At 49.3% G+C, this 25,475-nt stretch overlaps 1 protein-coding gene across 1 annotated transcript in view; it reads left to right on the top strand.

Moving 5' to 3' along the window:
• Positions 1-3,206: 3,206 nt before the first annotated feature.
• ESD (esterase D) overlaps positions 3,207-25,475 on the top strand; it is a 46,146-nt gene continuing 23,877 nt past the window's right edge. The window contains exons 1-2 of the mRNA XM_075334392.1: positions 3,207-3,289; positions 10,056-10,126. Of these exons, the coding sequence (XP_075190507.1) occupies positions 10,059-10,126 (68 nt within the window). The 5' untranslated portion in view covers positions 3,207-3,289; positions 10,056-10,058. The remainder of the gene's footprint in view (positions 3,290-10,055; positions 10,127-25,475) is intronic.

Raw genomic sequence — 25,475 nt, 5'->3', positions numbered from 1 at the left:
GTTGTTATTGTGCCCCCTTTGAGACCTACAAAAATACTTTATGAAGTCTTACCTTTTTGTATGCAAATGTGTTTTTATGGTCACGGGGGCGGGCTGTCTGGCGTCCATTATTCCCCCTCCTGCCGCTTTACGCAGTCCCCCATTGCTCATTTACATACACAAGGACGCCTTCCTCATGTAACTGTCCTCCCGAAGTTTTGCGCATGTGAACGCTTTTTCAGGTGATTGCGCAGGCACGAGATTATGGGCGGCGCTGTGATTGTCATCAGCAGCGTTAACCAAGTACCCGCCCATAATCTCGTGCCCGCACTTTTCCCTCTGACTCCACCGTTATGCGCAAGTGCTGGCCATATGAACCATGTTACCTATTACTGCTTGCACGAGATTATGGGCGGGTACTTGGATGACTTTGCTGATGACAATCACAGCGCCGCCCATAATCTCGCGCCCATGGTAATAGGTAACGTGGTTCATATGGCCAGTGCTTGCGCATAACGGTGGAGGCAGAGTGAGAAGCACGGGCACGAGATTATGGGCAGGTTCTTGGATGACGCTGCTGATGACAATCACAGCGCCGCCCATAATCTCGCGCCCATGGTAATAGGTAACGTGGTTCATATGGCCAGTGCTTGCGCATAACGGTGGAGGCAGAGTGAGAAGCGCGGGCACGAGATTATGGGCGGGTACTTGGATGACGCTGCTGATGACAATCACAGCGCCGCCCATAATCTCGCGCCTGCGCAATCACCTCAAAAGCGTTCACACTTTGCACAGTGCTTACTCCCGCGAGAGTGGCACTGGGCATGCACAAAACTTCAGGAGGACAGTTACATGAGGAAGGCGTCCTCATGTATGGAAATGAGCAATGGGGGACGGCGTACAACGGCAGGAGGGGGAATAACGGACGCCAGGCAGCCCGCCCCCGTGACCATAAAAACAGATTTGCATACAAAAAGGTAAGACTTCATAAAGTATTATTTTAGGTCTCAAAGGGGGCACAATAACAACAGGAACCTTTCCAGAATTCATCCCAGGAGCTGCAGAGGGGAATCTTTTATTTTTTTTGCTAAATTTCTGGTGACAGTTTCCCTTTAAAGGGAACCTGTCAGGTGCAATCTGCACTCAGAGCCAGGAGCAGTCCTGGGTGCATATTGCTATTCCCTGCCTAACTGTCCCTGTATACACTAGCATAGATAAAGGCATCTATAGAAAAAGTATTTTTAAAGAGCTTATATCTTATGCTAATTAGCGCGGGGACTAGTCCCAAGGGCGTTACTTCACTTGGCTAGTCGGCTCACATAGCGTGTTAGTACTCACACAGGGGCGTAATAACATGCTAACATGCTATGCGAGCCGACTAGCCAAGTGAAGTAACGCCCTTGTGACTAGTCCCCGCGCTCATTAGCATAAGATATAAGATCTTTAAAAATATTTGTTCTTGATCTCTTTATCTATGCTAGTGTATACAGGGACGGTTAGGCAGGGATTAGCAATATACACCCAGAACTGCTCCTGGCTCTGAGTGCAGATTGCACCTGACAGGTTCACTTTAAAGGGAACCTGTCACCAGATTTGGGGCCTATAAGCTGCGGCCACCACCAGCGGATCTTATGTACACATTCTAACATGCTGCATACCTCCCAACCGTCCCGGATACAGCGGGACTTTCACGCTTTACGTTGTTTGTCCCGTTGCCACGGGCGGGACGGCCGGCTCCCGGGCTCCGCCCACCCACTCTCTCTCCGCCTCCCTGCTTTTCCCTCCTACCATCCTAGTAGACGTGGCATAGAGAGGAGCGCTGCCTGTGCTGCTGCTGGTACAGTAAACTAATCTCCCCAGCGCTGATTTCCCTCCCTCCCCCCTCACCCCCGGCCGGAGCCTGTCTGTGCGGTCGGCCGGCCGCCTGTCTGTGCGGTCGGCCCGCCACCTGTCTGTGCGGGCGCCCCCCGCCGCCTGTCTGTGCGGGCGCCCCCCTGCCGCCTGTCTGTGCGGGCGCCCCCCTGCCGCCTGTCTGTGCGGGCGCCCCCCTGCTGCCTGTCTGTGCGGGTGCCCCCCTGCCGCCTGTCTGTGCAGGCGCCCCCCTGCCGCCTGTCTGTGCGGGCGCCCCCCTGCCGCCTGTCTGTGCGGGCGCCCCCCTGCCGCCTGTCTGTGCGGGCGCCCCCCTGCCGCCTGTCTGTGCGGGCGCCCCCCTGCCGCCTGTCTGTGCGGGCGCCCCCCTGCCGCCTGTCTGTGCGGGCGCCCCCCGCCGCCTGTCTGTGCGGGCGGCCAGCCGCCTCATTGTGCGGGCGGCCGGCCGCCTCTCTCTGCGGGCGGCTGGCCGCCTCTCTGTGCGGGCGGCCCGCCGCCTGTCTGTGAAGGCGGCCGGCCGCCTGTCTGTGAAGGCGACTGGCCGCCTCACTGTGGCTGCCTGCGTGTCCGTGCTGGAGGCCCGCCGGCTGCCTGCGTGTCCGTGCTGGAGGCCCGCCGGCTGCCTGCGTGTCCGTGCTGGAGGCCCGCCGGCTGCCTGCGTGTCCGTGCTGGAGGCCCGCCGGCTGCCTGCGTGTCCGTGCTGGAGGCCCGCCGGCTGCCTGCGTGTCCGTGCTGGAGGCCCGCCGGCTGCCTGCGTGTCCGTGCTGGAGGCCCGCCGGCTGCCTGCGTGTCCGTGCTGGAGGCCCGCCGGCTGCCTGCGTGTCCGTGCTGGAGGCCCGCCGGCTGCCTGCGTGTCCGTGCTGGAGGCCCGCCGGCTGCCTGCGTGTCCGTGCTGGAGGCCCGCCGGCTGCCTGCGTGTTTGTGCTGAATGGGTGTGGATGGGGAGTGGATATGGGCGTGACTGTGAAATGGGTGTGGTTAGGGGGCGTGGCCTAAAAATTTGCCGCGGCGCGCTAGGCGCGCCGCAAACTTTGTCCCTCTTTTCCTTCTTTAAAAGTTGGGAGGTATGCCTCTGCTGCAGGCACACATTACACACACAGAGCTCTGCTGAATGCAGGTTACACACACAGCTTCTGCAGGCACACGTTACACACACACACAGCTCTGCTACAGGCACATATTTCACATATTACACACACACACACACACACACACACACACACACACACACACACACACACACACAGCTCTGCTGCAGTCAGGCACATGTTACAGCAGCAGACTGCACGCTCGGCCTGTGCGCGCTCTAGTCTTTGTATTGTGTGCAGTCCTAGCTCTCCCCAGCTCCGGACTCCTCCCCCAGACGTGCCTGGTCACGTGGCCGTGACATCCTGTCGGTCCTGTCGCTCAGTAGGCGCTGCTGTGAGAAGTTGTGCTGCAGGTGGGTGGCGGCTCCGGGCTGCAGTGATGGCAGTCCGGTTACCGCTCTGTCATGGCGGCGTCTTCTGTGACTGTAGACGGCCCGTGTAGGGTGAGGGACTTAGGTGGTGGCACTACATGTCACAGAACACCGGGATAATCTGCTGCTGCGAGAGGCTCCTGTGCCGTCAGTCACCCCCGGTGTATATATACACACAGCCTTTACACGGGCGCCTGTGCGCTATAGAAGTGCCGGACCTCGTGGAGGGGCCGTGGTGGCCGCCCCTGCAGCTATACATAGCCGCTCTCCAGTCTCGGCTCATCCTCTGCACATAGAGGAAACTTGTATTTGGTGATTAATTTTACTACTGAACTACAGTGCCGGTCATTCTAACGGTGTAACCCCTTCACCCCCAGCGTGGATTTCACTTTCCACCAGTGACCAGTGTCACATTATGTTATAAGGCTACATCCCACGACCGTCCTGTTTTTGCGGTTCGCAAAAAAAAACGGGCCTGTTTTTCCACGTTTGCAACCGTGTGACAACCGCAACTGCTTTTTTTTTTTTTTTTTTTACAGATAGCAAAAAAAATTAGAGTTACATACAGTCAAAAGATAGATAAGAAAGACATATAATGTCCCACTCCTCTACATTTTGTAATCTTGCACCCTTTAGTGCCTTTCATGTGGCACTAAAAGGTGTTTAGCCTTGTTTTTAGCCACAAATTCATTATTTTCCCCCCAAAAAATGATGTGGGGTCCTCCCTATTTTTTTCCAGCTAAGGTAAAGCGGACAGCTGTGGTCTTGTATTCTCAGACTAGGGAGATGCAGGATTATTGGACCCTCCCCAGCCTAAAAATAGCAGGCCGCAGCCGCCCCAGAAGTGGTGCATCCATTGATTCAATTGCGCTTTCTGTGTTTCAAAGACTTGTATGGGTGCGTGTGAGCCAACACTTGCCACCAAGCGCAGCATGCTATAATTTTTTTCTCATGCTGATATGGCATGAGAAATCAATCGTAGATGGACACTGCACCATGATTTTGCACTGGTGCAAGTGCAATCCAATATTTTATCGGATTGCTCTCGTTTGTACAAAACGCAAGTGGAGACGAGCCCTTCTCGTATACTGAGCTGTAGTGCATGTTTCAAATCTGAAGTGTGTCAATTTCTCTTTTTGGTGCACTGAGTTTTCAGTGCAGATTTTTCCATAGACTTGTATTAAGGTACGTGCACACAATCAGGACTCGTGTCCTGGGCTCAGCAGGTCCTGACCTGTGGGGCCACGAGTTTCCTCCGCAGGAGACCGCAGCTGCTCGTGCCCATGATCAGGGTTTGGTGCGCTGCGGTCTATCGCTTGTGTTCTCCCTATGGAAGACACTTGCGACTCCACAGCAAACAATTGACATGCCGTGGCTTGATAACTTGCACTGCAGGTCTGTGTTTGCTGCTGAAAAATCAAGTACAGTGGGCATGGGATTTCTAGGACTCTTATCCACTATGCTTGTACTGTACAACGCAGCATTTTGGACGCAGCTGAAGCATGCTACATCCAAAACGCTGTGAACACTGATCGTGTGCATGTACCCTTGGATGCGGGAAAATCTGCAGGTAAAAAAATGTACGTAAACTGCACATAACTATATTACTAATATTTTATTAAATCCTAATACCAGGAAATATTTAAAAAAAACCAGCATTGTTTAAAGCGTGATATACCAACAAAACACAAAAACGCAAGAAATAAAATGAGTTCTGCACCTATTATCAAAAACTCACCAAGAGATCATCGTGGGGACGTAGCATTAGGAGAATATCCATGTGGGCGGAATTATTATGCAACTAAATGAAAAATTTAAATTTTTCATTTCCATTGTTTTTCATTTGTTAGGGCTTGATCACCCTACCATGTAACTCGGATGGGTGATATCTGATGTTTTATTGGATGGCCCTCAGACCTATGTTATTCTGTGGGGCAGCCCGATCAGTGCAGTTTAACTCCTGACGATTCGGCATGAGAAAAAAAAAAAAATCACAGCATGGTGGAAGCGGCAGCACAAATCGAATGGCATCCACACATTTAAGTCTGTGTGTGCGTGGGAAACATCAAACTGCACTCGGAGTTCCACAGACTTGCAGAATGGAGAACATGGAGACTCTTTGCTCTCCATCTCCTCATTCTCATGTTAGAGAATCGGATCACACTAAGGACGCGCTCACACATCCGGCTTTTCGCTAGTTTGACGGATGCAGCGCACGCCAGTACAGTGTGTACAGTGGCAGCGCAACAAGCGCCGGCCACATGCTGTCATGTGACCGGAGCATGTGACCCGGAAGTTGCGGCGCTGCCACTGTACTGTATCATATTGTACCGGCGTGCGCCGCATCCGTCAAACCGGCGAAAAGCCGGATGTGTGTGCGCGCCCTAAGCTGACACTCGGATCCAACTGAGATCAAAGTTTAATCGGAATGTCATTAGCATAATGGATCTGATTCTCTCACAGAGAGAATATACGCTCATGTGACCCTGGCCTTATAGTGAGACTAATAACCAAACACCTCAAAATGTGCAAAAATGAATTAAAAAAAACACAGCAGTGCCCAAAATACTGTAGCTGCCCTTTTTTCATTAGTGATAAACCTTCCATCCATGGCCTCTGTCAGATTCTTAATCTGTTGACTAGCAACGTTTTAGACAACTTTTCCTTGACTGTAAGGCTATGTGCGCACGTTGCGTTTTTTCCCGCGGAAACGCTGCGTTTTTAACTGCAGCGTAACTGCATGCGTTCAGCTTTCTCAGCAAAGTCTATGATAAAGCCGAAAAATCAATGCAAACTCTGCGTTTGTAAACGCAGCGCTTTGCATGCCCAAAATCGCTGTGGAAAAAAAAGCGGCATGTCACTTCTTTTGTGCGTTGTAGCTGCGTTCTCCACCCATTGAAATCAATGATGTGGGTCAGAATGCAACCAAAATGCACTTGGACTGCATTTTTGTTGCGTTCCGCATGCTTTTTTGACAAGCAAAACGCAGGTCTTTTCAGTCTCTGTGATGTCGGTCAATTTCTGTCTCTGGATGTCGGTGAATCTCCCTCTGTCTGTTTGTCAGTCGGTCTCTTTCTCTGTCAGTTGGTCTCTCTGTCGGTCGGTCTCCCTCTCTCTGTCCGTCGGTCAGTCTCTTCCCCCCCCCCCCCCCCCCTCTCATACTCACCGTTCCCCGATCACCGGCGCGGCGCTGCACGGCGTTCACACTGCTCCGGCGGCTTTTCCTCTTTTGCAAATGCCGGCCGCTCATTATTCAATCTCGTATTCCCTGCTTTCCCCGCCCACCGGCGCCTATGATTAGTTGCAGTCAGACACATCCCCACGCTGAGTGACAGCTGTCTCACTGCAACCAATCACAACCGCAGGTAGGCGGGTCTGTATCGTGCAGTAAAATAAATAAATAAAAAAAACCAACGTGCGGTCCCCCCCAATTTTGATACCAGCCAAGATAAAGCCACACGGCTGAAGGCTGGTATTCTCAGGATGGGGAGCTCCGCGTTATGGGGAGCCCCCCAGCCTAACAATATCAGCCAGCAGCCGCCTGGAATTGCCGCATCCATTACATGCGACAGTCCCGGGACTTTACCTGGCTCATCCCGAATTGCCCTGGTGCGGTGGCAAACGGGGTAATAAGGGGTTAATGGCAGCAGCCCATAGCTGCCACTAAGTCCTAGATTAATCATGACAGGCGTCTCCCCGAGATACCTTCCATAATTAACCTGTAAGTGAAAGTAAATAAACACACACACACGAAAAAATCATTTATTTGTAATAAAAGACAAAAAAAACACCCTCTTTCACCACTTTATTAAAATCCCCATATACCCCTCCAGGTCCGGCGTAATCCAGAGGTCCCGCGACGCATCCAGCTCTGCTACATGAACCTGACAGGAGTGGCAGTAGAATACCGCCGCCCCTGTGAGCTCCACGCAGCAACTGAAGTGAATCGCGCTGTCAGCGGGGACGTCGCTGAGGTAATGCCGGTGTGTGTGTGTGCGGTGATGATGAGGGCTGTAGTGTCGGGATGTGTGCGGGGATGTCGGCGGTAATGTCGGGTTGTGTGCGGGGATGTCGGCGGTAATGTCAGGATGTGTGTGGGGATGTCGGGATGTGTGCAGGGATGTGGGCGGTAATGTCGGGATGTCGGCGGGAATGTCGGGTTGTGTGCGGGGATGTCGGCGGTAATGTCAGGATGTGCGCGGGGACGTCGGCGGTAATGTCAGGATGTGTGCGGGGACATCGGCGGTAATGTCAGGATGTGTGCGGGGACGTCGGCGGTAATGTCAGGATGTGTGCGGGGATGTCGGCGGTAATGTCAGGATGTGTGCGGGGACGTCGGCGGTAATGTCAGGATGTGTGCTGGGATGTCGGCGGTAATGTCAGGATGTGTGCGGGGATGTCGGCGGTAATGTCAGGATGTGTGCGGGGATGTCGGCGGTAATGTCAGGATGTGTGTGGGGATGTCGGAATGTGTGCGGGGATGTCGGCGGTAATGTCAGGATGTCGGCGGTAATGTCGGGTTGTGTGCGGGGATGTCGGCGGTAATGTCGGGATGTGTGCGGGGATGTTGGCGGTAATGTCGGGATGTGTGCGGGGATGTCGGTGGTAATGTCGGGATGTGTGCGGGGATGTCGGCGGTAATGTCGGGATGTGTGCGGGGATGTCGGCGGTAATGAAGAGGATAATCGGGACGCCACACACAGACAGAGCCGCGGTATGACAATGAAGTCGGGTGCATCCAGAACGCATGCAAAACGCATGGAAAAAGCAACCAAAATGCATGCGTTGTGGATGCATTTTATTTTATAAACGCAGTGTCCAGTCTGCCAGAGGGTGCGTTCTTTTCCGCACTGCAGAGAACGCAACGTGCGCACATAGCCTAAATCTCACATTTAAAAGAAGAGGGGAGGTGGGGACAGAGGGAAGACGAGCAGTTGGGAAGGTGTACTTGTATGCTTGGCCTCACCATAGTGCACTGAATGCCTGTTTTTGGTTTGAACAGTCATTCTGTTCTGACAGAGCCCCTTTAAGAAGGGCCCACAAGTTCTCAATCATACTTAGGTCAGGTAAGGAATGGGGCATGTCATTATTCTTTTAATTTTAAAGGGAACATGGCAGCTGATACCCACTGCGCAATCTGTGGATAGCATGTATCAGCTGTGGCTGTGTTATCCTAGTCAGGTGTTTTTGACTCTTAAACGTTATGGTGTTTCAAAGAAAAACATACTTTAATATCCACCGTGGTCTGAGCCACATGGCAGACTAGTCTGACAGAAGGGTCCCCAGTGGTTTCTCCCGCGGCTGGCCTGGATTGACAGGCCTCTGCGTATACGTGCATATTGGAAGTGACTGTGGGGGACAAACAGGCACAATAGTGTGTTATCCGGATGACAGTGTTGACTGAGAGGCGGTACTGCTCAGCTGATGCAGTTGCATGAGACACTACACCGCATAGGTCTGAAGGATTTATAAGGCATTGCGGTTACCCTGCGTTGCTGGTAGTGTGGCCACAAAAGCATCCAAATCAGTATAGGGGGTAAATGTGCAGTTTATTTTCGATCTGTTTTGAAATTATCGCACTTCTTCATTTTAACTATAAGGCCCTGTGCGCACTAGAAAATGGAATTTTCTTAAGAAAATTCTGCACTCTGAAAGATATCCGCACCAGCGGTAGAAAACTGCAACAAACTGCACCCGTAATCCGCATGTGTGCGACTTTACTGCGGTTTGCCGCAGTATTACGAATTTTCTGCAGGTTGTTCCCTGCGGTTTTTTTTCCATTATGGCAAAAACCGCAGGTCCCTGTGGAAAAGAAGTGACATGCACATTCTTTTTGCTGTAGAAATTCTGCAGCAAAACCTGTAAGGGAAAAAATGGCAGTGTGCGCGCAGCATTTTTTTTTTTTTTTTTTTACCATAGGTTTTGCTGGGGAATGTCTGCAGAAAGGTTCTGAACATTTTCTGCAGCAATTCATGGAGCAAAACCACAGCAAAAACCGCAGCGTGCGCACAGGGCCTAAAGATGGTTCTTCTGAAGAAGTGGGATCACTTTAAAATGCGTTGAGACTATATGCGCGCTTAGGCAGAGACCTGCCAGCTGCCGGGGAGAATCCTCTGTGATTCACGGACCACTTCCGGGACTTCTGATGCATGTTCAGCAGCCTTGCAGTCCATACTTTGACCGTGACACATGGATAATCCAGCCTATACGGACCACAATGTTTACCCTGACAATTGGTTTCCTGACCCAAACTAACAGCTGAATATATGACTGTGACAGTTAGTTCTTGTCAGGGGACAGGTTGTTGTTCTGGGCATTGTAGTCCATTTATGGACCATGAAAATGAGGCACCTGAATCCCGATTTTGGTTTCTGGACCTTTTAGGGAACGAATAGTCAATGCTTTTATGCCAAAATAGTAGAGTAAAAGCTTTGACTAGTTGTAAAATTTTGTCACAACTCCCGAGTTTTGGCATGGGCGGAACCTTGGGAGTGTGAGACCCCAGCAAGTCTAATTTATGGTGAATTGTGGTTTTCTTACACCAGAAATCTCACTCCAGTCCCTGACTGGAGTAGACCTTTGGCTTTGCGCATGCCACTCATCAGATGATCCAGATTCATAAAGACACATGCACCTACCTGTACATGAATCAGCAGCATCTCACTCCACCACACCCGTTACTCAAGATCGGCCAGACAATACCTTGATTTAGTAAATGATCCTATATATATTTTTTTCTCTTCCACAGAATATGGCTTTAAAACAGATTTCCAGCAACAAATGCTTTGAAGGCTTCCAAAAAGTGTTTGAGCATGACAGGTGAGTAAGGCCCACTGCTCCAAAATTGTCTGACTTCAAAATTACACAGGCTCTAAACGCTGCTCAGGTGTGTGTGTGTGTGTGTGTGTGTGTATACATATGTATGATTGTATGTGTGTGTGTAATATATATATAATTACACACACATACACAGTATATGCACACACACACAACCTCAATTCCCACAGAGTGTGTACGCTCTCTAAGATGTAAAGGAAACAAGAATGCATGAGAGAACATAGATCAGAAGGTGAACACTACACTAGATTTGAAATAATTAACTCTTTTAGAAATTGGTGGCTGCATTATATCTATAAAAAAGTTGGGACAGTGCCATATCTACCATTGGGCGCCATGTCTACCAAGATGTCAATGGAGGCTGATCAGCGATGAGTTCTGCTTTTGTCTTGAACGCATTGATAGCTGGAGGTTGATTTGGAGACCAAGTGGGCAACTCCTAGAAGACACATTGGTCCTTTTCCTTACGGTATGGGGTGGCATAATGTGCAGGTAGCTGGACCCCCCTAGTCGTCAGTCCATCTACACTAACAGCTTGGCATTACAACATTTTGATGGAGGAAAAGTGGTACTGACATTTCTCCAAAGTGTCCCAAGGCCCCTTTCTTTGTCGCTCCATTGGGAGACCCAGACAATTGGGTGTATAGCTTCTGCCTCTGGAGGCCACACAAAGTATTACACTTTAAAAAGTGTAACCCCTCCCCTCTGCCTATGCACCCTCCCGTGGACCACGGGCTCCTCAGTTTTATGCTTTGTTTGGAAGGAGGCACACATCCACTCAGAGAAAAAGAAAAAAAAAAAAAAAAGATTTCTCATACATAGTATGACGGATGGAAGAAAAGAGGTCCCCTATGGGGTCCCCGGCATGCTCCCTTCTCACCCCACTATGTCGGCGGTGTTGTTAAGGTTGAGGTACCCATGGCGGGTACAAAGGCTGGAGCCACATGCCGTCTCCTTCACCATCCCTGATGCGGCTCTGGGAGAAGTGGGAGTCTCACCGGTCATTCACCTGCTGAGACCGGGCTCCATCCACAGCCCCTGGTGGAACCTGCTGGACCGGAGCGTTTTCATCCTCAGGGACCGGGCCCTGCAACCTTGAAGGTACTCTGGTCCCCATGTGGGGTCGGTACGGGGAGAGAGGTCGCCTTTCTCCCCAGTAGCGCCGTCCGTTGTTTTCTCATCGGACTTCCGCGCCGACCGTGCCTGCTTGTCGGGCACGGCCTTAAATTTAGTCCCCGGCTTCATCGCGGCCTAGTCGCGAAAATTCCCGCCCCCGGGCCTGCCTGTCAGGGATAAGGGCGGGATTACCGACAGAGGGCTGGAACATCTTTGCATGTCTCCCTTCCCCTCTCATGGACCACTATGGGGCCTCCAGATTCCTGCCTTTTACCGGCGCCGCCCATGGCTTCACTCCCCCCTGGAGAGCTCCGGCGGCCATGTTTGGCATTCTGCCGGTGTATGCTGCTGCAGCAGCACAGCTCTACAGCTCCGGGGGACCCACGACAGGGAATCTGGAGGACACCAGCGGTTGGTAAGCCACACCGGTCACCCGGTGCTGGTTCCCATAGGGTGCCGTGATATATATATATATATATATATATATATTATATATAGTCGGAACGGCTGTAGAACTTTTCCCATATACCCTCAGTGGTCGCTCTCCTAAGGGAAACTTATTGCTTACAGCATGTCGTCCACTAGTAGCAAAGCCCCTAAGGCACAGGTTTTTTTTCACAACCTCTTGTGGGGCTATGTTGCCTGCGGGATCCACCTACCCTCACTGTGAGCAATGCTCGACTCCTGTCACGCTTGCTCAGCCGGAGCCTAGGGCAACTGTGGGCCCCTCGGCTCATGTAAATCCCCCTGCTCCCCTTGAGCAGGCTGCAGGGACAGAGTCACCGTCATTGGCCTCTTTCGCTGAGAAACTCTCTGTCACTTTCTCAATCCATTGCTCAGTCTATGGACAAATGGTCATCTAAGCTCATTGAGGCATTGCAGTCCAGACCGGGATCTTCACAGGCCCCGGCCCCTGTTAGTTTGTCTCCTCCAGGGCCTTCTCGGTCCGCGCCGCAGCGCGCTCCCAGGATAGCCCCTAGGTCCCAGGCGGAGGACTCCTGCCCGGATCGCAGTCCCAGACTGGCGAAGCGGCCTCGCTGGGACTCTTCCCCAGCCTCCTCACGCTGCTCTGGATCTCAGCTTGAGGACTCTCAGGATGACGAGGCGGACGGGGGAGCTCAGGGCTCTGACCCTGACTTCGCCCTCAACCTTGATACCCCTGAGGGGGACACCTTAGTAAATGATCTTATCTCGTCCATCAATCAGGTGTTGGATCTCTCTCCCCCGCCTCCACCTGTAGAGGATTCGGCTTCTCAGCAGGAGAAACGCCAATTTTGATTTCCCAAACGTACGCGCAATACGTTCTTTGATCACTCTAACTTCAGGGACGCTGTCCAGAAGCCCAGAGCGGTCCCGGACAAGCGTTTTGCTAAAAGGCACTCTGACACACGTTATCCCTTTCCACCTGAAGTTGTTAAGGGCTGAGCACACTCGCCCAAGGTGGATCCGCCAGTCTCTAGATTGGCTGCTAGGTCCGTTGTGTCTGTTGCCGATGGCTCATCCCTGAAGGATGCCACTGACAGACAAATAGAGCTCTTGGTGAAGTCTATTTATGAGGCCACGGGCGCATCGTTCGTCCCGGCCTTTGCGGCCGTGTGGGCTCTCCAAGCAATCTCGGCATGTCTGTCTGAGATTAATGCTGTCACGCGGATTTCTGCTCCGCATGTTTCTTCCTTGACCTCTCAGGCATCAGCTTTTTCGTCCTACGCCATGAACGCCGTCCTGGACTCCGCTAGCCGTACGGCCGTGGCATCCGCTAACTCCGTAGTGGTCCGCAGGGCCATGTGGCTGCGCGAATGGAAAGCAGACTCTGCTTCCAAAAGGTTCTTAACTGGTTTGCCTTTTTCTGGCGAACGTTTATTTGGCGAACGACTGGATGAGATTATTAAGGAATCCTCGGGAAAGGACTCCTCCTTACCACAGTCCAAACCTAAGAGACCTCAGCAGAGAAAGATCCAATCGAGGTTTCGGTCCTTTCGTCCCTCCGCCAAGCCCCAAGCCTCTTCGTCCAACCGGCCGGAGAAAGGCCAGAGGAACTCCTATGCGTGGCGGTCCAAGTCACGCCCCCAAAAGGCCGCAGGAGGCACTGCCTCCAAGACGGCCTCCTCATGACTCTAGGCCTCACCAACCCACATCCTCGGTCGGTGGCAGGCTCTCCCACTTTGGCGACGCCTGGTGGCCACACGTTCAAGACCGTTGGGTGAGAGACATTCTGTCTCATGGTTACAGGATAGAGTTCAGCTCTCGTCCTGCGGCTCGTTTCTTCAGAACCTCCCCACCCCCTGCACAGGCCGACGCTCTTTTTCAGGCAGTGGACGCTCTGAAGATGGAAGGAGTTGTGATTCCCGTTCCCTTTCAGGAACGTGGTCGCGGATTTTACTCCAACTTGCTCATGGTGCCAAAAAAGGACGGGTCATTCCGTCCCGTTCTGGACCTCAAGCTGCTCAACAGACATGTGAGAACCAGACGGTTTCGGATGGAATCTCTCCGCTCAGTCATCGCTTCGATGTCACAAGGAGACTTTCTAGCATCGATCGACATCAAGGATGCTTATCTCCATGTGCCGATCGCACCCGAACATCAATGTTTCCTGCGGTTCGCCATAGGGGACGAACACCTCCAGTTTGTCGCATTGCCCTTTGGCCTGGCGACAGCCCCACGGGTTTTCACCAAAGTCATGGCATCCGTCGTGGCGGTCCTGCACTCTCAGGGCCACTCGGTGATCCCCTACTTGGACGATCTCCTAGTCAGGGCCCCTTCTCGGGTGGCGTGTCAACGAAGTCTTACCGTCACTCTGGCGACTCTCCAGCAGTTCGGATGGATCGTCAATTTCCCGAAATCCAAGTTGACGTCGACTCAATCACTGACTTACCTCGGGATGGAGTTTCATACCCAGCCAGCGTTAGTCAAGCTGCCGCGGGACAAACAGCTTTCTCTGCAGGCGGGGGTGCAGTCACTTCTTCGGAGTCAGTCACACCCCTTAAGGCGCCTCATGCACTTCCTGGGGAAGATGGTTGCAGCTATGGAGGCAGTGCCGTTCGCGCAATTCCATCTACGGCCACTCCAATGGGACATTCTTCGCAAATGGGACAAGAGTTCAGCTTCCCTCGACAAGAACATCTCCCTTTCACTTGCAACCAAAACATCACTTAAGTGGTGGCTCCTACCCACATCTCTGTCTCGGGGAAAATCCTTCCTCCCCCCAACCTGGGCCGTGGTCACCACGGACGCGAGCCTGTCAGGTTGGGGAGCGGTTTTTCTCCACCACAGAGCTCAAGGAACCTGGACTCCAATGGAATCGTCCCTTCAGATCAATATTCTGGAGATAAGGGCAGTATATCTAGCCCTATTGGCTTTCCATCGGTGGCTGGAGGGCAGACAGATCCGAATCCAGTCGGACAACGCCACTGCCGTCGCCTACATCCACCACCAAGGCGGCACTCGCAGTCGTCAAGCCTTCCAGGAAGTCGGGCGGATTCTGCAGTGGGTGGAAGCCACAGGCTCCACCATCTCCGCAGTTCACATTCCGGGCGTGGAAAACTGGGAAGCAGATTTTTTCAGTCGTCAGGGCATGGACGCGGGGGAATGGTCCCTTCATCCAGACGTGTTTCGAGAGATCTGTCGCCGCTGGGGAACGCCGGACGTCGATCTCATGGCGTCACGACACAACAACAAGGTCCCGGCCTTCATGGCACGGTCTCAGGATCACAGAGCTCTGGCAGCGGACGCTCTGGTCCAGGATTGGTCGCAGTTTCGACTGCCATATGTGTTTCCCCCTCTGGCGATGCTGCCCAGGGTACTACGGAAGATCCGGTCCGACTGCAGTCGCGCCATTCTCGTCGCTCCAGACTGGCCGAGGCGGTCGTGGTATCCGGATCTGTGGCATCTCACGGTGGGTCAACCGTGGGCACTTCCAGACCGCCCAGACTTGCTGTCACAAGGGCCGTTTTTCCATCTGAATTCTGTGGCCCTCCAACCTGACTGTGTGGCCATTGAGTCCTGGCTCCTAGTGTCCTCAGGGTTATCTCAGGATGTCATTGACACCATGAGACAAGCCAGGAAGCCAACGTCCGCCAAGATCTATTACAGGTCTTGGCAAATCTTCTTATCCTGGTGCTCTGATAACTGTCTTCCTCCATGGCCGTTTGCTTTACCCACATTTCTCTCATTCCTACAATCTGGAATGGACAAGGGTTTGTCCCTCGGCTCTCTCAAGGGCCAGGTGTCGGCGCTCTCCGTGTTTTTTCAAAAGCGTCTAGCCAAGCTCCCGCAGGTCCGCACGTTCCTGCAGGGGGTTTGCCACTTGGTCCCACCTTACAAACGTCCGTTGGAACCTTGGGATCTTAACAGGGTTCTCACGGCTCTTCAAAAACCGCCTTTTGAGCCGCTGCGGGATGTCTCTCTCTCCCGTCTTTCTCAGAAGGTGGCCTTCCTTGTGGCAGTCACATCACTTCGGAGAGTGTCTGAGCTTGAAGCGCTGTCATGCAAAGCCCCCTTCCTGGTTTTCCACCAGGATAAGGTGGTTCTGCGTCCTGTCCCGGAATTTCTCCCTAAGGTGGTATCCCCTTTTCATCTAAATCAGGATATCTCCTTGCCTTCCTTTTGCCCTAATCCAATTCACCAGTGTGAAAAGGATTTGCACTCTTTGGATCTAGTGAGAGCACTCCGGTTCTACGTGTCTCGCACGGCGTCCCTACGCCGTTCAGACGCGCTCTTTGTCCTTGTCGCTGGCCAGCGTAAGGGCTCTCAGGCCTCCAAGTCAACCTTGGCTCGGTGGATCAAGGAACCGATTCTCGAGGCCTACCGTTCTTCTGGGCTTCCACTTCCTTCAGGGTTGAAAGCCCATTCTACCAGAGCCGTAGGTGCGTCCTGGGCTTTGCGGCACCGGGCGACGGCTCAGCAGGTGTGTCAGGCAGCTACATGGTCTAGTCTGCACACTTTCACGAAGCACTATCAAGTGCATGCCTATGCTTCGGCAGACGCCAGTCTAGGTAGGCGAGTCCTCCAGGCGGCGGTTGCCCACCTGTAAGAGGGGGCCGTTTTTCGGCTCCTTTTATTGAGGTATTCTTTTACCCACCCAGGGACTGCTCTTGGACGTCCCAATTGTCTGGGTCTCCCAATGGAGCGACAAAGAAAAAGGGAATTTTGTTTACTTACCGTAAATTCCTTTTCTTCTAGCTCCTATTGGGAGACCCAGCACCCACCCCTGTGCCCTTCGGGCTGGTTGATTTGTTCTTATGGTTCATGGTTTTCAGTTCTCCGAACATCCTTCGGATTGAATTTACCCTCGAACAATTTATAAGTTTTCTCCTTCCTGCTTTTGCACCAAAACTGAGGAGCCCGTGGTCCACGGGAGGGTGTATAGGCAGAGGGGAGGGGTTACACTTTTTAAAGTGTAATACTTTGTGTGGCCTCCAGAGGCAGAAGCTATACACCCAATTGTCTGGGTCTCTCAATAGGAGCTAGAAGAAAAGGAATTTACGGTAAGTAAACAAAATTCCCTTTTTTTCAGCATAACGCCAGGCTGCATGTTGCTTGTGTTACTACAAGCAGCCTACATGGCGTAAACATGCTACCATAGCCTATAGCGTGTCCGGACTTGTCTCCCATCTGGGAGATCAGTGATCGACATTTGCAACGGAAGCTGCCAGCAGTGGATCTTGATGATTTGCCTAAGTGCATTCAGCGTGACAGAATATTCCTCAGACAACCATTTAATAACCTCAAAGATGGCAGCCAAGGCCTGTAAATTCATATATTTTTGTGCATGATGCTAATTCTTTATACTGAATAAATATGTTTTGAAAATGTTTTCTTCCATTTTATCCTTATTTGCATATCATTAACATGTCTTTCTTGCCTATGCTTTCCATAATTCCATGACTTTTCCTTCTTGTTGCAATTTCAGTGTTGAAGACTGTGTAAACACAATAATACATGAAATATTCAATTGTATATACCGTAGAAAGAGAGAAAAATGGCTGTCAGCAGGTTTTTTCAGTGTAATCTGAGAGCAGCATAATGCTTGAGCTGAGTCCTGATTAGAGACCTGTTAATAAATAGACTGTGTTTTGCTGTTTCAATACAATCAGTATACAATAAGCAGGAGAATATAATTACAGGACATTTTGGTACATGCAGAGGAGTCCAATCAAGCCGCAGTATTGATCAGCAGTTCTCTGTCACTGTATAATGAACACAGAATCAGTAGTTTGGGCCTCGACATCTCCGCTCTGCTCAATCAGCAGCAGAGAAAACTGTTATTCTATAATATTGCTGCTCCCAGTAAACTAAGTGATACATCGCTGGATTCTGGGTGTGTGTTCCTACCTTAGGGTGCTGTCAGAGTACGTACAGTCATTGCCGAAAGTGTTGGCGCCTTTGACATTGTTCTAGAGAAGGAAGTATATTTCCCAGGAAAGTATTGACGTTATGTCTTTTGTTATATACATGTTTGTTTTGTTTCTTTTGCTTATATTGGAACAACACAAAAAAAAAAGAGAGAAAAGAACAAATTGGACATACTTTCATACACAACCTCAAAAACAGGCCTGACAAAATTGTTGGCAACTTTCCAAAATTGTGGTAAACAAGTTTTGTTTCAAGCATGTGATGTTTGTTCACTTTCACTTGTTGAAAGTTACAGGTGTGGGTAATATGAAAATCACAACTAAAACCAGACAAAAAGGGAGAAGTTGACTAACTCTTTGCATTGTATGTCTCTGTGTGCCGCACTAGGCATGGAGAATAGAAAGAGAAAAGAACTGTCTGAGGAATTCAGAACCAAAATTGTTGAAAGATATCAACAATCTCAAGGTCCATCTCCAGAGATCTTGATGGCACTTTGTCCACTGTGCGCAGCATAATCGAAAAGGTTACCACCCAAGGCATTATAGTTAATCTCTTTGGAGGTGGATAGCAGAGAAAAATTGATAAAAGGTTGCAATGCAGGATAGTCCGGATGGTGGATACGTAGCCCTAATCAAGTTCCAAAGAAATTCAAGCTTTCCGGTAGGCTCAGGGTGTGACAGCAAAGTTACAGCTGCACTCTGAATTACTGAGGCATGCACACATGCAATACAATTTGGACATGCATTACTGCTAAGGAAATATATTTTAAAACTGAGATTCTTAGCACACAAAAAAGGCCTGTTTTATGTGAGTCCAGCAGTCAGCGTCAAGGCATATAATTATTTTTTTTATTTTTTTTTTTGCTAGGTCCCTACCTAATGTTTAGTTTGCACCTCTTCACATTTGTCCGTTAGGAAGTGCCTTCAGTTTTCACATTTTAGATTATAGTCATGCTTCTCATCAGCTTCAGGCGATTTTAAATTTACTATTTGCAGGTTCCTGCCTATAAAGTTGTAATTGTAGGCTTTTTTAGCCCGGGGAGAGGCATTAGGTGGGGATCCAGCAAAAAAAGATACGCCTTCACGCTGGCTGCTGGGCTTATATTAAACTGGTGTTCTTTATGCGCTAAGTGTCTCAATTTTTATTTTCTTAGTTGTAATGCATGTCCAAATTCATGTATTCAATGTTTGCATACCTTAGTGTTGCAGCTATAATTTTGTTAGTGTAGGTTTCATGTTCAGTTTACACCTGTTCACATTTGTCTGTTTTCTCATTTTCAACTGTGCAAGGCATCATGAAATCTGAAGATTACAAAAAAAAATTGAAATCTATTTGTAAAAGAGAATGGCACTCACCAGATATATGCTGTGTGGAAACTTATTTATTCAGGCTTGGAGGTTACATGTGCAGGGCGGGTAGGTGGGGAGGGAGAGCTAAACACGTCCAACGACGGCCGTTTCGCACTTGCAAAGTGCTTCAGCTGGTCTGAATAAATGTGACCAGCTAAAGCACTTTGCAAGTGCGAAACGGCCGTCGTCGGACGTGTTTAGCTCTCCCTCCCCACCTACCCGCCCTGCACATGTAACCTCCAAGCCTGAATAAATAAGTTTCCACACAGCATATATCTGGTGAGTGCCATTCTCTTTTACAAATGGATTTCTCATTGTCTTCTTTCATGTGCACCCCAGAGCTGTACTGATCCATGCCATTATATATAGAATTTGACAATATATTTGTCTATGGTGCGGAGTTGTGCCCCGGTTTTTCTCTTTACACATTGACAAAAAAAATTGGGTTGCAATGTAGTGCCCAGTTTCAGAAAACTTGTTATGGGTCTCTCAGCAGGACACTGACCCCAAAACATACTTCAAGAAGCATTGGGAAAAGGATGGAAACAAAGCGATGGGCAGTATTGAATTGGCCAGGAATGAGTTCTGACATAAATCCCATGTAACACCTGTGGAGACAGTGGACAGTTGATAAGACATCTAGATGCCTGACACTCAACAGGTATCGTCCATCTTCCACGTACCCTCTCCTAATTAATGGCACACGTGTGATACCTGCTTGTGTTTGACATTTGCCTCTATAATTGACCTGTAGCTGGTTCTCTCCATATCTGATGACTGGGCAGAGGAGAGGAGCAGTCAGCCCCTCTGCGATCTGTGGCAATGCTTCACCTCTCCACGCAGCTATCGTTCACTAATGTCGCTGAGCAGACGTTGGCCAGCTGGGCAGCACAATCCCACACAGTGTCGCTGCTTGTCATCGTGTGCATGTGTCGGCTCCATGCTGCCATCTTTCTGTGCATTAATACAATACAATAACAACCTCTTTTCAGTTTACATTCTGTGTTTTCCACATATTCAGGGCTAATATCTGTACTTAAAACTGAAAGCAGTAAAATAAATGGACAGCTAACAATCAAAGATTGCTATCATTTAAGTGAAGGTAGCATCGGTTAGGCTAGTGAATGTAATTTCTTGGTTGCATTTATACTTAGCTGGGAATTGCTGTTTTTAGCTTTGAATAGATAAGTGCTGATAGACGTGCACATCAGGAGTGGATAATCGTGAGTCACTCCACTTCTCCATTGATGGCCCACACAGGAGTGCGCAGATATGTTATTATGGGCCTTTCTACCTCTTGTTGGTTTACATAAGGGTGCTAACTAACGTTGAGTGTCTGATGTACTTGGGCACCCATGCATTCACATATTAGCCTTGTTTTTTAATTCAAGCACATTTCCGAGAAAATAAAAAAACAATGAAGACAGAAGTGCAGAATTTGTCATTCAGTACAACAAGGAGCATGCTGACATTGGTCATATTCCCAATCCCAAACCAGGCAAGAACCTTAAAGGGAACGTGATAGCTGATACATGCTGCCCAAAACGTGACGGCATGTATCCGGCACTGGCTGTATGATCCCAGCCAGGTATGTCTGACTCTGAAATGCTGTGGCGTTTGAGAGAAACATATACTTCAGAGGGGTTTTCCCATGAACAAAGTTAATTTTAATCAATACATCTTGGAATAATACTTTCCACAATTGGACATGTTTAAAAAATGTTCCTGTGCTGAGATAATCTTATATGTGTGTCCCTGCTATGTACGGTGTAATGGCCGTGTCTGACCGTACAAGGACAGAGTGTGATCCTTCCACAGCTCCTGGGCAGGGGAGTACGCAAGTGAGTATAAAGACATTACAGCGTGGGATCGCAGCTAATTCTTTAATTTGAGGTTAATAATTTAAAAAAACAAACAGGCAGGGAAATGTTTTACCTCCTAAAAAGAATCAGCTGTGATCCTGTGCTGTGCTATCTGTATACTTTCTTTTGCCTTCTTCCCTGCCCAGGAGATGTGGTATGATCAGACCATGCCCTTGTACAGTCAGACACGGCCATTACACAGTAGACAGCGGGGACACGTACATAAGATTATCTCAGCGCAGGAACATTTTTTTCTTTTTATTAAATACATCCAATTGTATAAATTAATATTTCAAGCTCTATTGATTAAAATCAACTTTGAAATTAACTTTTGTTATTGGGAAAACCCCTTTAACAGCTGGCGGAGGGGACTGATCCGCACAACAGAGTAATCAGACAGGCGGGTCCGGCGGCTTCTCCCCGCTGTACCAGCGTTACCTGGCTGAGATAATACAGTCAGTGGATGATACATCTGTGTATCAGCTGTCAGGTACTCTTTAATCCAGGAGACCACATTGGTCCATATTGGTTTTAGGATTACCTGTCATAAACTGACCAGCAAGGAATGATCTCTGTCTAGCTCCAGGATCTTAGTGATACATCCATGGCTAAAGGGTATATGCGCATGCTGCATTTTTGGTTTGACAACAAAACTGCAATCTTTGACAACTGTACACGCTGCGTTTGACAAAAAAAACGCAGTGAAAACGCATCCGTTTGTTAATGCGTTTTTTAAAGGAGAAAAAAAATAGGAAAAAATAAAATATTTGATAGAAACAAAATAAAAAGAATAGAACATATAGAATAGATAGAAATTAAAAAGGATAGCTCAATAGAGGGATAGCTAGTTTGGCCACCTGTGTTTTTTATTTTTTTGGGGAATAAAAAACATTTGGTCCCCCCCGTTTTTCTAAAACCAGCCAAGGTACAGCAGACAACTGGGAGCTGATATTATTAGGGTGGGAAAGGCCATTGTTATTTGGCCCTTTCCAGCCTAACAATAGCAGCCCATAGCCGCCCCAGAAGTGGCGCATCCATTAGATGTGCCAATTCTGGAGCTGGGCCTGGCTCTTTTTGTTGCCCTGGTGCGGTGGCAATCGAGGTAATAAGGAGTTAACAGCCAACAGCTGCTACTAAGCTCTAGCTTAGTGATGAGACACCCCCATTACTAATCTGTAAGTGAAAGTAAATGAACACACAACACCCAAAAAATCTTTTATTTGAAATAAAAGACAAAAAAGCCCCCTCTTTCATCACTTTAGCCCCCCCTAATATCCCTGCAGGTCTGACGTAACCCACACAAGATCTTGCGATGCTTCTAGCACTGCTACATCTGATGCTCACAGTGAGCGCCATAGAACATGACCACCCACTGTGAGCTCCACGCAGCAACTGAAGTGAGTCATGCTATCAGCGGTGACATCACTCAGGTTAGCCACAGCCACAGCTGAAGTCCTCCACATGTGACCGCAAATCACCCGAGTGACTGAAGTGAGCCATGTGATCAATGGTGACGTCACTCGGTTGACGGAATGTACAACGCATTCAAAACTCGACCAAGTTGATACCAAGCGTTTTAACATCCGTTTTTCATCCACTCATTGAATTCAATGGGTGACAAAACATGAGAAAAACGCAAAAATAAAGAACATGCTGCTTTTTTTTTTGTCAAAGATTTTGACAAATATTTGACAAAATGCAGACATAAAAAACTGCAACGTACGAAATTCAGATTTCTCATAGACTGCTGCAGAAGCAAAAGCATGCAGTTTGTCATTGACACAGTGCAGTTTAAAGCGTGACAAAAATGTGAAATCACCCCGAAACACTGTGTGTCTGCAAACTGGGATTCTGATCTGGCAAATAAATCCTAAGTCTTATGAAAAGGCTTGTTTAAAAAGCCACATTTGACTTTTAGGATTGCTACTTCCAATAGGTGGTGCTAGAGTTTGTTTCCTTCCTCACTGGAGGGACAATATGAAAAATGTGAAAAAAAACCACGACCTGTGCATGCAGCCTAACAAATTGTCTCTCCAGGACAGGAGACAAACTCTAGCGCAGCGCCACCTATTGGAAGTAGCGATCCTAAAATGTTCCTTAAATGTGGATTTTTAACAATCCTTTACATATAACTTAGGATATATATGCCAGATCAGAATCCCAATTTGCAGACACGGTGTTTCGGGGTGCTTGCCCCTCGTCAGTGCAAAGTATGGGGTGTCTGATCTGGCTAATGAGAAGCTTTGTGGGGACCACGGGGGACCACTATTCTCACTTTACAGTTTTACACATATTTTGGTGCAGATTCTACTTCTCAAACATGTAAACTGTGTTTCCACAACCCTATCCCTATGCAAACCCCCCTTCCCCCCCCCCCCCCCAAAAAAAACAAACGAAAAACACACGAAGGTCAGACGTACATGTACCATAATAATCTGGAGGGCAATCACATAAACCATATTGGTAACATATCACATAGTAGCTTATGATGCGCACAGAAGGAAAAACTGTAAGGCTATGTGCACACGTTGCTTTTTTTTCAGCGCGGAAAAAACGCACCCTCTGGCAGAGGGGAGAATTGTAAACAATGCTTTTTGAGAAAAACGCATCGAAAACGCATGCGTTTTTCATGCGGTTTTCATGCGTTTTTCATGCGTTTTTTTAGGTGCGTTTTTTTAAGACTTGTCAGTGTGAATAACATTGGTTGAACACAGACCTTTGGAAAAAAAACCCTGTGATGTCATTTCCTTCTCCACATTCTGTTTGGATAAATGGGAGGGCTTGGAATGGAAGGAGCACCATTTGAATTTTGGAAAAGTTGAAATAAACTTCGCGCACCATGTCACATTAGCAGGGCCCCTTGGGTACCTATACGTCAGAAAACCCCCACAAGTGACCCCATTTTGGAATCTGCACCCCTCAAGGATTTTATTCAGGAGTATATTAAGCATTTTGAATCCACAGCTACTTCACCCAAAATGTTGCTGTAGCAACAATATTCTCACTTTTAGGCCCGTTTCACACGTCAGTGAAAAACACTGACGTTTTTCACTGGCGTGTAAAACATGCATATGTCCCTCCGTGTGCCGTGAATCACGGCACACGTGGGTTGTCTAAGTGCAATCCGGGCTCCGTTCTCCGTGGCCCGTGATTGCACTCAGTAATCATCTCATCTGCGCCCGCTCCCGCTCTCCATGGTGCTGATCGCTCCCGCGGTGCAGCATCCGGCTGGTGCTAACCCCCGCAGCAGCTGCTTCCGGGTCGGCTGTGTCGCGCATCATGAATATGCGCGACAATAATGAGCCGGCTCAGAAGCAGCAAGCTGCACGGGCTGCAGAGGACATCGCTGGACGCTGGGTGAGTTAAAATGATTTTTATTTTAAAAGCATGTTTTTTTCTGGCACGTGTTTCACGGACCACACCACTGCGTGGTCCGTGGAACATCAGTGATGCCAGAAAAAAATGGACATGTCTCCGTGCGGCAATCACGCACACGCGGGTACGCCGCACGTTGACACGTGCAGTGAAAAATCACTGACGTGTGAGCAGACCCATTCATTATAATGGGTCTGCGTATGTCAGTGATTCTGGTACGTGTAAAAAAAAAACACAAACGTACCAGAATCACTGACGTGTGAAAGAGGCCTAAGGCTATGTGGCCATGATCCAGCGACACGGCGTCTAGTACACAGTGCCAGCCTTCCTGCAGCTGCCCATGCCCACGATTTGGGTTCAGGCTGCTGTGGACTTTAGCTCTATTCTACCTGCAGAGAATACTCTCGTCTCCGCAGCATAAATTGACATGCTGAGGCTCGGGAAGCCACGCCACCGGTCAGTTTATGCTGCGGAGAAAAGAAGCACAGTGGGCATGGGATCTACAAAAATCCTTCCACTGTGCTTCTACTGCACAACGCAGCGTTTTGGACGCAGGGAAAACACTCAGCGCCCATAACGCTGCAAACCCTGATTGTGGACACACAGCCTAAAAAAGCATCAATGGATGAATGTATGTCAAATATATATAACGTCCCACCCCCGCCTGCATATTCTAAGCTGGCACCTTTAGTACCTTTCATGTGGCACTAAAGAGTGCCTAGCTTAGTATTTATCCAAAAAAAAACCAAAAAAACAAAACAATGAAAAAAATGGCGTGGGCTCCCCCCTATTTTTGATAGCCAGTCAGGTTAAAGCAGACAGCTGTAGCCTGCAAACCACAGCTGGCAGCTTCATCTTGGCTGGTGATCAATTTGGAGGGCTCCCCAGGCTTTTTTTATTTATAAATAAAGAATTAAAAAAAAAAATAACGTGGGGTCCCCCCAAATTAGATCACCAGCCAAGGTGAAGCTGACAGCTGGGGTCTGGTATTATCAGGGTGGGAAGAGCCATGGTTATTGGACTCTTCCCAGCCTAAAAATAGCAGGCCGCAGCCGCCCCAGAAGTGGCGCATCCATTAGATGCGCCAATCCTGGCGCTTCGCCCCAACTCATCCCGCGCCCTGGTGCGTTGGCAAACGGGGTAATAAATGGGGTTGATACCAGATGTGTAATGTCACCTGGCATCAAGCCCAGCAATTAGTGATGTCACGGCATCTATCAGATACCAGACATAACTAATTGACAGTAAACAAAAGCAAAAAAAAATGACAAAAAATTT

This window comes from Anomaloglossus baeobatrachus, chromosome 2, assembly GCF_048569485.1.
Source record: "Anomaloglossus baeobatrachus isolate aAnoBae1 chromosome 2, aAnoBae1.hap1, whole genome shotgun sequence".
Classification (NCBI taxonomy): domain Eukaryota; kingdom Metazoa; phylum Chordata; class Amphibia; order Anura; family Aromobatidae; genus Anomaloglossus; species Anomaloglossus baeobatrachus.
Note: the sequence above shows the minus strand (reverse complement) of the source record. Positions and strands in the feature narration are given on the sequence as shown.